At 34.7% G+C, this 13,007-nt stretch overlaps 7 protein-coding genes across 7 annotated transcripts; 4 read left to right on the top strand and 3 right to left on the bottom strand.

Moving 5' to 3' along the window:
* Positions 1 to 222: 222 nt before the first annotated feature.
* Positions 223 to 1,128, top strand: NAEGRDRAFT_62978 (uncharacterized protein; the record flags this gene model as incomplete). The annotated part of the gene is made up of 1 exon (XM_002681744.1): positions 223 to 1,128. The coding sequence occupies one exon, from the start codon at positions 223 to 225 to the stop codon at positions 1,126 to 1,128; it is 906 nt and encodes a 301-aa protein (XP_002681790.1).
* An 85-nt stretch (positions 1,129 to 1,213) lies between these two features.
* NAEGRDRAFT_62977 (uncharacterized protein) lies at positions 1,214 to 1,656 on the bottom strand (the record flags this gene model as incomplete). Its single annotated transcript, XM_002681585.1, has 2 exons — positions 1,214 to 1,500; positions 1,545 to 1,656. 2 exons carry the CDS (start codon positions 1,654 to 1,656, stop codon positions 1,214 to 1,216), a joined length of 399 nt encoding a protein of 132 aa, XP_002681631.1.
* A 363-nt stretch (positions 1,657 to 2,019) lies between these two features.
* On the top strand, positions 2,020 to 2,493 carry NAEGRDRAFT_62976 (uncharacterized protein; the record flags this gene model as incomplete). Its single annotated transcript, XM_002681743.1, has 1 exon — positions 2,020 to 2,493. One exon carries the CDS (start codon positions 2,020 to 2,022, stop codon positions 2,491 to 2,493), a length of 474 nt encoding a protein of 157 aa, XP_002681789.1.
* A 353-nt stretch (positions 2,494 to 2,846) lies between these two features.
* On the top strand, positions 2,847 to 5,408 carry NAEGRDRAFT_78284 (cation transporter; the record flags this gene model as incomplete). Its single annotated transcript, XM_002681742.1, has 1 exon — positions 2,847 to 5,408. The coding sequence occupies one exon, from the start codon at positions 2,847 to 2,849 to the stop codon at positions 5,361 to 5,363; it is 2,517 nt and encodes an 838-aa protein (XP_002681788.1). The 3' UTR covers positions 5,364 to 5,408.
* On the bottom strand, positions 5,407 to 8,963 carry NAEGRDRAFT_62974 (uncharacterized protein; the record flags this gene model as incomplete). The annotated part of the gene is made up of 3 exons (XM_002681584.1): positions 5,407 to 6,296; positions 6,339 to 8,715; positions 8,805 to 8,963. The coding sequence occupies 3 exons, from the start codon at positions 8,961 to 8,963 to the stop codon at positions 5,407 to 5,409; spliced, it is 3,426 nt and encodes a 1,141-aa protein (XP_002681630.1).
* Positions 8,964 to 9,543: 580 nt separating this feature from the next.
* NAEGRDRAFT_62973 (uncharacterized protein) lies at positions 9,544 to 11,814 on the top strand (the record flags this gene model as incomplete). The annotated part of the gene is made up of 1 exon (XM_002681741.1): positions 9,544 to 11,814. One exon carries the CDS (start codon positions 9,544 to 9,546, stop codon positions 11,812 to 11,814), a length of 2,271 nt encoding a protein of 756 aa, XP_002681787.1.
* Positions 11,815 to 11,962: 148 nt separating this feature from the next.
* Positions 11,963 to 12,869, bottom strand: NAEGRDRAFT_2710 (uncharacterized protein; the record flags this gene model as incomplete). Its single annotated transcript, XM_002681583.1, has 2 exons — positions 11,963 to 12,222; positions 12,284 to 12,869. Coding segments are annotated over 2 exons (846 nt in total), but the record flags the coding sequence as incomplete, so codon positions are not given.
* Positions 12,870 to 13,007: the final 138 nt, after the last annotated feature.

Genomic DNA, 13,007 nt, shown 5'->3' with positions numbered 1-13,007 from the left:
TCATCATGATACTAGTCAATTGTCTTTGAGCAATTATTAAAATATATCATGTTCTCAAATACCTAAATGAACAGACATTAATAAGACCAGTAGATTCCATCAAGGGATATTGAAAATGGCGCCAAATCCATTTCTGACTACAGATGTACTTTAAACCGTTTGTCAAACAAACTTTAAAAAAAAATAAGGCGTTTTCCTATCTCCCTCAAACCACTAGTGAATATGTTCAAAAATGATAGAATTGCTACTACAAGAGGAAAAACGCTCATGTTTATTCTCGCCCTAGTATTTAGTATGACAATTTTATTTTCTCTAGTGTCGGCACAGTTTGATTCTGTCAAGTCCTTTCGAGGTTCCATAACAATAGGTAGTACTGATGACTGTATGATTTCAGTCAGCGAAAATATTACACTAGTATCATCATCGTATGGAGTTACAAGTTTCGAAAGAAAAATTCCAACAACAGACCTTCCTCTTAAATATGTGTGGGTTCATACAGTTAAGGCAACAATTGTGGGAACTCCTCCAACAGGATTTAAAATTTCCGATTTGAAAGTCTTCAAGATAGATGTTACAAGTACTGCAACAGCTCAAGTAATTGCAGTCAGTTTCTCAGCATTGGATAGTTTACCAAAGAGTACCGTATTGAATATTGTTCTTTCTTACAAGATGCTTGGTACCATTGGATTTATTTCAAATACTACAGATACAACAATGACCACTGTAAATTATCCTCTCCAATTTTCAATTCCAGTTGAATCTGTTTTCCTTTCTTTTACTCATGCTGATGGCTTGTCAAGTGTGCCTATTGAACCATACATTGCTTCCAGCAAGAAGACATTCCCAAGCTCCCATTTTACTCTCCCAGCCAATCAAACAGTCGAGTTCAATACCACTCTTGTTGCTGATGAATTGCTGAAAGCTGGTTTCAATTTCCAAGCTTCAAGTTATACCATGTGTTACATTCCATATAATTTAATGGAGAGTTGGTTGATTGGTACTATCATTGGTGCTTCTTTTGCAATTCCAGTAATTTTCTTTACTATTTGTATTATTGTCACCATCATTAGGTTCTTTACAGTTGACAGGAAGAAAGAAGCTCCATTACTAGAGGCTCACAGGGTGTAAATATTTATCAGAAACAATAAATCATATTCGAAAATAATTTAATAATTAATCATAATTTACAATTTCAATATATTCTTTACAATTTTTAATCTAAATCTGTTGGCTCATTGTTGCTCAATCTTTCAATAAGCTTCTTTTGTTCTTGGTCAACTTTTTTCAGCGACTCCAATTCATCAATATACCTCTCCAATTCTGTGTGCTTGTCTGTTATTAATTGGTTGTATTCTCTCAATAAATTCTTTCTTCGATCCTCCTCCCCTTTAACAAGATTTCTCATACCAATGGCTTTTAATTTTTCATCTTCAATTGTTTTCCCCTGATTGTTCAATATTTGCATTACTTCAGCAACAAGTTTCTGAAAATCCTTAATCTCTTCACATGAATTATTAAATTAAATCCTTCCATACAACACTTACTGGAAGCAAACTCCTCCGATTTGGTCTTCATCATCTCGGAAGTACTAAACTTGGCTGGGTCAAACACTCTCAAGTTATATTCCTCATCGAACGTTAATTTCAAGTCTTCCATTTTTTTTGTAGAACTTTGTAGCGGGAACCTTTTTCAAACCGCTCTAACCACCTCCCAGTTATTAATAAAAATTATTAAAAAAATTCGAAACTGTTCTCTTTTAAACATCATCTGTTGTGCAAGCAATTTTGCGAAAAATTTGGTTGTTTTGTTGCAACAATTGCATTCATTTCCTTCATAATTTGTGGAGGCTATTTAGCTGCAGTTTTATCGGGATTGGAAGCTAGTAAAGACATTTGGATCATTGATCGGGATAGAGTTATCAACTCAAATAATTATAATATAACATGTTTGATGATGGATCGTGATAATCAATGCACTATTGAAAGACATTGCTTTTCAAGAAGTTGTACCAATGTTAAAATGTGCTATCCAAAGGTAGTGATTTGGAATGACTATCCTTACAAATTTCCCAATACATCACTAGCAATTTTATCAAAATTGAATTGGAATACTGTTATTGTTAGAAATTTAACCGATTCTGTCATTATTACGAATAGTATTGTTGGGAATGGAGAATTATTTAATTGTTATATTGCAACAAATTCTACACCAACAACATCTTATTTTGTCTCCATAAATAAGAATGTTGATTCTGGAAAGGAATTATTGGAAAAGATCAACTCTCCCACAAGTATTCTAATTTCAATGGCAATATTCGGATGTTTCATTATCACAAGCTTGAGTTTAATGATTTTCATTCCGATAGTTACTTTTAAAATTAAAGCTTGGTTAAAGAAGGACCAGGGCTTTAGAAGGGAAGTAGTATTTGTGGATGGCCAATACCTATCCAAGGATGGTGCAAAGTTGGATGATAATCATTATATTTATGTCTGACAATCAGCCTCCACCTTTTTGTTATTAAATTATTTGTTGATTTTAACAGAACAAAAGAAGGTTAGGAAGAACCAACTACTACATCAAAATAATAAACTAATTTTTCAACTCAGTATTATTACAGTTTTTTGTAGCACCAATAATAATCCTAACAGTGCCATCATCCAAACTCGTTTTTAATTAAATAATAAAAAAACAGAGTAAAAAGCAATAATATCCAGAGAAGGATTACTTGTTGACGTATTAAAAAAATAACACTGTTTATCATTACCTAAGCACACAAGTGTCCTCTCTCAACGTTAGTTTATGCGCTACAAGTTCGATAATCATCAACAATACGAATCTGGTCTGAAATGACTACTACAACTGGCAATAACATAGAAAAGACATCATTAGAACCGTCGACAACCTCCATCGAATTGGAGGAGAATACAAACAATAATAATACGGATAATATTAGTATAAGAGAATTGGCTGCGGAACAATATCTCTCGACACCAACCGATCTTCATAATAACATACGTTTTGAAGACCAATTCCAGGACTCTGTTTCTTATCAGGGTAGTGCATTTTCAAATCAACCAAATTCCATGATGGAAAATGTTGACAATGAATCGGAGGAAGAAAAGGAATTGAATGAAATTGAAGAGGATATGGGTCACGAAAAAGTTGACCGTGATGATAATTTTGGATTTAAAATTGATCAGTTTTTGAGAGTAACTTTGGGTACTTTTTATTTTTGCAAACGTTCAAAGAATAATCTTGAAAATGGTGGAGAACAAGCTACAACACAGAAGAAACCTAAATGGTTATACAGATATTATGCACCTATTCATATTGCTTATATTATTTTTTGCGGATTCCTATTTGGTACTTTAATTTATGTATTCGAGCTCAATAACCCAAAAGCAAATATTCCCTATATTGACGCCTTGTTGATGAGCTTTGCAAATGTTTGTTTGGCTGGGTTTGTCACTCAACCAATTGTTGATATTACAGTCCCATCCCAAGTTAGTTTGTTTCTTGCAATTGTTTCAGGAGGACCGCACTTTACCTTGATTCCAATTCTTCTCATCAAGATTTTTAGAGCTAGAAAGAGAATGTTCAAGCTTAGAGAAGAAGAAGCAAAGTATCAACCAACTATGGTACAATTACCACCAACTATCCCACAAAACGAAGCAGTTAGTTTTCCAGCCCAATCACGAATTGTTTCATTCTTTAGTGCTCTGAAACAAAAATTTACTTCCAATAAGCAAAAGGAAAGATTTCCTCACAGTGACATTGAATATTCTGCTTTATTATGGCTACACTCTATAACCTTCATTCTAGTTGTAGTAATTAATAGTGTTGGTTTTCTAATTTTGGGAGGCGTTTTTGCAGGAATGTACAATGAGGAAAAATACATGCACGGCAAGAGTCCATTCTGGCTAGGTCTTTACATTGCTGTTAGTGCATTTAACAATTGCGGATCTACACTGTTGGACGAAAATTTAGGCAATTTTGTGGATGATTGGGTAATTTGTATGACTGTTGGTATTCTTATCATTTTAGGAAATGTTCTTTTCCCTCTGGTGTTGAGATATGTTCTTGTAATAATTTACAAAATGTCATCGAAAAGAAAGGTTGTTTTCAAATATATTTTAGAGAAACATCACCACCTTTCACCATACTTGTTTCCTGGTATACAGACAACAATTTATGGTATTATCACCATCTTACTGTTGGTCTTTGGTATTGTTATTACATTGGCGTGTGATTGGGGTAGTCCTAGAATGGCAGATAAATCTGTAGCAACAAGAATTTTAATCGCCTTATTCCATCCAATTAGTGCTAGAACTGGTGGTTTCAATTCAATTGACTTGTTTACACTTTCTTTCCCTACCCTTGCTGTTTATATAATTATGATGTATACAAAACCACAAATGGCATGTAGTTTGAGAGAGAATGCATACAAGATAGTGGACATGGTTAGACATATCAACGATGAAAAAAAAACAATCAAGTTTGCCCACAAGAATGAAAGAAGAGTCAAAACCAAACCATCCAGCCCACCAACAATCAGTGTTGAAACTCCTGCCACAGAAAATAATGATAACTTGGAATCTGAAACCAGTAATGCCAAGAACGAAGATGTTGTATTTGTTAAACTTCAAAAGAGAACGACAAGAGAACAAGAAGCCATTGTAGAACTAGAAGAAGAAGAGAAGAGAGTATACGGTTATACTCTTTCAAGAAATGCCTCAGTTACATCTTTGCATCCAATGCTTCCTCCACCTGTTGATGAATCTAATCATGCCTCTATTCCTCGTATGCAAAAGTTCAAAAAGTTTGCAAAGAAATCTGGAAAATTATTAGTGAAATACTTGTCAGATTTTTGGTTTTACTTTGCTACCATTCTCTCCACAAGTAACATGTGGATGATTATCATGGTATTTATTATTTCTATTGCAGAAAATAACTCCATGAAAGAAGATCCAAAGAGTTTCTCTATTTTCTTCATCCTATTTGAAGTTATTTCTGCCTATGCAAACTCTGGATTGACTGTTGGTAAGGATGGGTCATCATTGGCTTACTGTGGATTTTGGACAACGTTTTCCAAAGTTATCTTGTGTATTGTTCTTGTAATGGGACGTCACAGAGGTTTTTATGGAACTTTAATTGATCTTGAACCTACTTCTTATGATCAGGACTTTAAGCAACATTCAAACTTTTTGGAGAGAAGATCCATGCTCAGGAAATATAAGAAAGAAATCAAGAAATTAAAGAGAGTTGAATCACGTCGTGATTATGGATTATTAAAGACTGAAACGAACATTGAAACAAGCAGTACCGCTGGTGGACCAATATCTGGAAATTATTTCGATCCATAATTTATCATAAACCAGCATTTACATAAATTAAGAAAATATATTATTACATGAATGGTTTTTTTTGATGTTGCTTGTATGGGTTGAGAAACTGTCTGTAATCATTAGATTCCATAGTTTGATTTTCTTTCTTTTTCCTTGGTCTCACTAAAGGAGCACTCATTCTTCCCAACAAGATATCTGAATTCCCTTTGAGTATACTTGAATCTTTGGTATTGTTCAATGAAGAGTTCTGACTAGTATGAAGAGATGTGGTAAATAATTTTGGTAAAGTCTTCTTTGGTGAGATTGTTGGTATGGCACTTAATCTTGAAAGTGTTGATTCATTGACAGGATCTGCATATTCAACAATGAAGGGACCAACGCTCTCTGATCTCTTATTAATTCCATATGGGTAATCTTCTAACCTGTTATTTACAATGTCAGGATTTCTATGTGAAGCTCTTGATGCTGTTCTAGATTTGTTAGGGGAAGAAGATCGAGTTTCTGACAGCGTCGATTGAGATATGTGAAATTGCCGAAAGATTGAGGCTTGATTTTTCATATCTTTATCCAATCCTACCTCTTGGTCAATAGTACTAATAGAGAGTGGAATTCCTCGGATATTGCCATAATTCGAAAGTTTTTGAGCAAGAGAAAATACCTTTCCCCATTTTGCCATTCTTTCCCTTTCTAATATGTCCTTCTTTTCTTTGATTCGGTAAAATTTAGTCTTTTCAGCCTTATCCAATTCGTAATTTCTTTCAATATCATGAATTAGTTCATCAAGAACAACATTTTGCTGTTCAATGGTATCAAAAGCGTCTTCAAGATCCTTTGGAACAGTTTTTCCAACACTAAGGGTTTGCTTTGATACACTCTCAGCATTTGGAAAGCAAGTCATTTCAGTCTGCATTGCTCTGTCACATATCATCACTCTGCTGGCCTTTTTGTTTTCTTTTCACAATAAAAAATAATAGAAAGAGATCGACAACATACCATTTTGAGCAACCATTAATGCTGGTTGACTTGATGCTTTTTTGAGAGCAGTTTTCCTAATGAAACGATCCCACTTTTCCAAGTTTTTAGAAAATACACTATCTACGGCTCCTGCTTCAGCAACAGCCGTTTCCAACTCTTCTATTCCTTCTATATCTATTACATTCATTAACTCCTCTTTCATTTCCCTTGACCAAAATTTCATTTGGTTTTTTAGTCCACCAAACTTGGATCTGATCTCAAATGTTCGTTTCTTTCCCTCCTCTCGAATTCTTTGCATGGATTTGTTTTCATTTTTGGCTTCCATGAGAGAATTGTTTCTTTCCTGTCTTGAGTATCTTTTGACTTGCTCGGTTAGACTCTTAATTTGAATTCTAAGAGAAGAATTGGTGCTCATTTCTTGGGCTAGCATTTCTCTAAACTTTTCCAACTCATCCAAGGCCGTTTCTCTCTTTTGTCGCACTTGCTTTAGTTTTGCCACTACTGTTCGAAGTTTCTCATTCTTCTCCTTCAATAAGACTCTGAGTGCTCTGTTTTGTTTCTTGTGGACAAGAATTTCGCTATGTAGCTTTGTCATGTTGTTTCTTCCCTTATATTTAACGGGTTTATCGTTCAGCAAAGCTTCTTCTTCAGAGTCTATATCCAAAACTTCTCTGTAACTCTTTTTAGCACTTCTAAGTAAGTTGACTCGCTTTCTATCAAGAGAGGTCCTCAACATTGGACCTTCGTCAACTGGAATAACCACAGACTCTTTCTTTGAAAGAATTGCACCTCCACTCTTAGGTCTTGTTGGATGTAGTGCAGTACTTGAATTACTGTGGTAGTGGGATGTTGTGAGAATTTTTGAGGGCAGGTCTGAGCTAGCACGAGTGGGTATTGTGGAATTAGCGTTGGTAGTGGTGGCCACAGTTGAGGATTGTGTAGTTGTGAGTGGAGTTTGTTGGGGAGGTAGTGGGTGAGTAGTTGGTGTGACAGTATTGGTTACAGCATGTGTAATATTCATCAAAGGAGATGGTTTTGTTAGAAGATGTCTAGTTGATCCGTGGGTGATTGTTGCACTTATGGTTGGAGCTGAGATTTTAATGGTTGGCTCAATACTAATTGGCTTGGTGTGAGTCATGAAGAGATGTTTCTTAGGTTTATCCCTCACACTCAGCATTGGAGAAGAAATCTTTCTGGTGGAGAGATTGGCCTTAGAGTTGAGTTTTTTAAGTCCCTTTTTACCCTTGTGGAGAGAGAGTTCTTCCATCAGGCGCTTTTTCTCTTCTTCGTGAGTTTTCTTCAATTCTTCGACAATTCTGTTTCGATCCTGAATAAGATATTCCAGCTTTTGCTTCCAAATGAGCATTTCTTTTAACTTTTGGTTTTCAATAACTTTCTTTTCCTTACCAAAAGTTATTCTAACAGATTTCAATTGATCTAGTGCCTTTTTTCTTTCCTCCTCCAATAGTAATGAAAAATCAGCAATTAAAGAACCACCCATAGTTGAAAGTAGCATAATATCATCAGTGAGTGCCTTTTTTTGTTCCAATTTTTCAATAATTGTCATTTTCAACCTCTGAAAATCATAGATATATTCCTCATTCATCTTTTCTATTATTTTTATCCTTCCTTCCAATTGCTCTTTCAAGTTTCTAATCTCAATTGCTTGTCTTCTTGTTTCATTAAATAACTCGTAGAATTTATCCCTCGTAATATCTATAAGAACCTCCTCCTTTTCATTGTATGCTAGGTTGAGAGACTTTAGGTTGTGCAGTTCCTTTGTCATTCGTTCGATTTCCTTCTGAGCCAATTCAGGACCAGAAACTTCGACCATTTCACTTTCTTCCTCTGGTGAAATTGTTTCGGATTCCCCCTCAATATGCATTAAATCACCATACACTAATGATTTAACAATACTCCTTAGTTTGGGTTTCAGTTTTTTTGGACCGAAATCAACCAATGGTTTCACTGTTGTTCCTTTCTTTACAGGAAAAAATAATACATTGAGAATACTCCTAATTATTTCTTCAACTTTCGTTTCCAAATTATGTACAACTCTATCTCTATGATTTCTAACTCGTCTCAAAACATATCCTTCCAAATTATTCTTATCCTCCTCTGCTTCTTCAGCCGTTTGTTGATCTATTCGAGATTGAATTTCTTTTTGAATTAATTCAATCCGTTTACTTTCTTTTGCATTTCCTAGCATGTCAATCCAATCTAAATCTCGGTGATTGGTCAATAAGTATAACAACTCCAACGGCTCGATTTGATAGAGCGTTTTCTTGTTCAAGTGAGCAATATATAGAGACTCGTAAAGGGATTTCAGTTTGGCTTCAGCCTCCGTTGAAATAAACTTTTTTTCTTCCTCACTTCTCAATACAAAAGCGTCATTCTTTGTAAATAGATTTTCATTATTGAAAATTTGAAGAATTTTCTCTAATTGCTCATTCTCCTTACTGATTTCAGCTTCCGTTTTTTTACTAGTTGATCATCATCTTCCTCCAAATCAGAATCATCAAAAAGATCATCATACACTTCGTCATCATCGATTACATCTTCATTTTCGTCGGAGGAGAAATCACTTTCATCATACACTGAATGGTGATCAGCATTTTCTGTAGCCGCCTCAGCTTCATCCATTTTTTTATTCTTCTTACTAATTAGAAAACAACCGTAAATTATTTGAGGGAAAATATATTGTATTTTTGAGCCTATTATTGTATGAGTTCCATGATGGAGTTTCTTATTGAAAATTAGTTTTGACAATTATATTTTGTTTGAGTTCTTATTGGTTCACTTTCGGCCAAACCTTTCTTTTATAGTCACATTCAACAATTCCTTAATCCTTTGTATTAAATGCTTGGAGACAAGCTCTAAGTTTCAGTCTTCGATTTACTGAGGCTTCAAGAGAAATCGAAAGAAGAACCTTCATGCAGAAAATCAACAATTAAACATTGAATACGGTTTCAATGTAAAAGAAAACTAACTTGAAGAAGAGTGCTAAATGTTTGTTTTCTATGCTTTAAAAACAATTAAGAAAGAGCTTGGTTTAATTCTGTATCCTCATTAATTCCAGATCTTGCTAAACATTTTAAGAAGAACCCAATCTCCAGACGTGGCAGAGGTCAGTAGACGCATTCCAAGTACAGTTCTTGTAACAACTGTAGAGCGGGAAAGAAACACACCATTCTGTGAACCCACACTAATCAAGTGCGAAAAAATGTCGGAAGCAGTGGTATCCACTCAAGAATCTCAAGCATCTTCACTTCCACCCTCAATAGTTGTAACATCTTCATCACCCAATGATGATATAGGACAAGTAGTAGTCGATATTTCTCAAGTGTCGTCCGATGTTGTTGATAAACTGGAGGATAACCATTTTGCCTCTCCATCAACATTGCAAGCTGTTGCCTCAGCCATGAGAAATGAATTGTCTTTTAAAAGTAGTAGGAGAAATAGTGCGGTAGAGTTTGAATTAAATGTTGTTCCACAGAGGAAATTGACTCTGAAAGGAACAATTAAGCCAATCAAACATCCAGGTGTAGGTTTTCTTAAGAAATCAAGCTCCCTGGCAAAGGTTGAATTTCATGATGACCCACTTGTTGAGGGTGATGAGAGATGTTTCTTGGAGTGGAAGGGATTGCAATATCCTTTAGGAGCTACAAATGAATCATTGCATCTTAAGAATGTGTGTGGATTTGCGACACCAGGAAAGATAACAGCTCTCATTGGTTCTTCTAATAGTGGCAAGTCAACTCTATTGAATATACTATCCCAGAGAGGTGATTTTAAGGATTTTGGAGGCCAAATATTAATTAATGGAAAGGTTGTTTGTTCGTGTCATGACAAACCGAGTATTAGACTAACATCAACTCAATACAAGTCTCTGGTTGCTCATGTCCCAAAGCATTTTGCAACATCCCACCCAGTTTTGACTGTGAGGGAAATTTTGAATTTCACAGTCAAATTGAAATTGACAAACATTAAGAGTGCAGCCTCAAATTGTAGAGAGGAACGTTTGGAATACCTCCTCAAAAAGTACGAGTTGAAAAACAAGGAGAATGTGTTTTATTCAGCCCTTGGAACAGCTGAGAAGAAGAGATTACACATTGCCGTGCAGAATGTTCTCAAACACAGAGTATTACTTCTTGAATATCCAACAGATGGCATGGAAATTGGAGAGGCTGCCCATTTTATTAGAATTATGAAATCAATTGCTCTTATGGGTGTGGGAGTGGTGGTCACATCTCACAAGCCATCTTTAAAAGAACTAGAGTTATTTGATTATATATCAATACTTAATAAGGGAAATCAATTATACTTTGGTCCACCGAACAAGTTAATTACCTATTTTTCAAAAATCGGTGTCAGTGCTGATGAATCAAATCATAATGAAGTAGAGTTTTTGTTCCAAGTTATTTCTCTCCTTCAGACAGAGACATTTGAAACAATACTAGTCGAAGATGCACAAGAGCCGTTAGATCAGAGTGAGTTATTTGCCACAGAGTATATCAAACAATTGGACGATTTCTTCATTCCCATGAAAAATAAGGAGGAAAATCGATATCTTGAAAATGATCCAACAACTTTTCACTACGAGCCTTATTATGCCAACTTCTTTTACTCTGTTTTTACACTTATAATGAGAAATTATTTGAGTAGATTGAGAAATTGGAAAGTGGAATTTTTAATACCTTTCGTGGAAAAAATAGCAGTATCTGTATTTATTGGATTATTATACTTTCAAATAGATCCTAACAATATGCCATTGAAGGGTAAAATTTTTACCTTTCTCAATTTAAATATCTCTTTAACGTTTTCTGCAAGTTTGAAAAATTTAATTAATCAAATTCCAATGTTGACCCAGGAGAGAAATAGTTCAATCTATAGAACTAGTGCGTTTTTTATTTCCAAGACAATGGAGGATTTAATAGAAACGTCGATATTTTCGCTGCTTTTTGGTGGAATCGTTTATTTTATGACTGGATTGACATTGGAATATGATCGAGTATTAATTTTCGGCCTTATTTTTGCTACTTATCATTGGACTTGTGTGAGTTTTGCTCAAATGCTTGTTTCACTTGTTCCTATACCACCTTTATTGAATTTAATTACACCAGTAATTAATATTATGTTTATATTAACAAGTGGGGTTTATGGTATTCATAATACTGAATGGTTAGCTTGGTTTAAATATCTCAATTATCTGTTTTATGGTTTCAAAGCTATGGCTATCAATGAGTTTGATATTCAACTAGAAACACCTTTAAATACTACCCTCCCTTCAAATTACTACACAAACGGAACCTATTTCCTGGAAAAGAATTATGGATATTCAGATCCACATTACATGTTGTGGGTCTATTTGGCAATTCTCACTTCTTTTTGGATTGTTTGTAAGATTTTGAGCTATGTTGGACTAAGGTTAGTTTATGGAAAGAAGAGCTGGTTTAGAGTTTTTAAGAAAATACTTCGATCATGTAGGAAATAAAAGAATTGAATCAAGTAGATGTTTAAAAAGAGAAATTGATTTATACTCTTTCTTCGCCATCTTCTTGCTGCTCAGATTTGAGTGGTTCTTGTTCTGGTACCTTTTCTGTTGTTGTTGTAGCTGCTGGCTTGGTTTCATTCATCTTGACATAGGAATAATAAATAGTACCACCTAAGGCAATAACAACACCGAAAAATTGTGACCAGTTGAGTGGTGTTTGGAAAATCAAAGATCCAACATAAATAATGACAATAGTCTTGGAGTGGCCCACAACTTGATAAGTCAATGCTGAAAGTTTACCAATAACCAAAAAGCTTCCCAAATTAACATAAAATGCAATGAAACAAGAGAGAATGACAAAGAACTTGAACCTCTTTGTTAATTCACCTCTACTAAGCAAACAATCAACTTACCAAATAATCAATACTCTCCGTCATCTTTTGCCAATCATTGGCAATAACATCTGCACCATCAAGGAATGGCGAACAAATAAGAACAATCAATGAGGCAACTGGAGCTTGATAAATTAATAATTGGAATGGATTAGCATTCAATTCCTTGTTCTTCTTTTGGAGAAGCATTTGTTGAACAGCAGTTGCAGCAATAGCAAGTACACAAGTGAAAAGACCAAATGTTGTAATCTTAACTTCGGCAGTGACAGTAATAGCTAAACCAATAATAATTAATAAAACAGATAATAATAATTGTTTTGATGCTGTTTCCTTGTACAAGATGTATGACAATCCGAGAATTGTTGGCATGATGACCAACTTGGAAAGTTGATAAACACCAATAGTATTAAACTGTAAACTCAAGTTATTAAAAACTACGGAAAGAGCCAACAACAAGCCCATAAGAGCGGCTGATTGCCAATCCAACTTCTTCAACTTGAAATTTTCCAACGCCTTGTACTGAGGAAAGAATTTGTGTGCTTGCGAGAGAGCAAAACTAAAAATTGCTGTAAATACAAAGTGAAGTCCCATCAACAATGTACCACTATTAAAATGATAATATTGATAAAGATACTTGTTACAAAAGATGATCGAAATTGATGATGAAAAAGACAAAAACACATATCCGAAATTGTGTAACAGTTGCTAACTATCTCCTAGGGCTGACATTTTTTTTCTGTTAGTTGTTCTGTACTTCTTTTTTGTTCTATTCGCCGAGGAGGGAAACTTGTTACAGAAGTT

Source organism: Naegleria gruberi (genome assembly GCF_000004985.1).
Source record: "Naegleria gruberi genomic scaffold NAEGRscaffold_5, whole genome shotgun sequence".
Classification (NCBI taxonomy): domain Eukaryota; phylum Heterolobosea; class Eutetramitea; order Acrasida; family Naegleriidae; genus Naegleria; species Naegleria gruberi.
The sequence above is the reverse complement of the archived record's forward strand: the minus strand, read 5'-3'. Positions and strand labels throughout refer to the sequence as shown.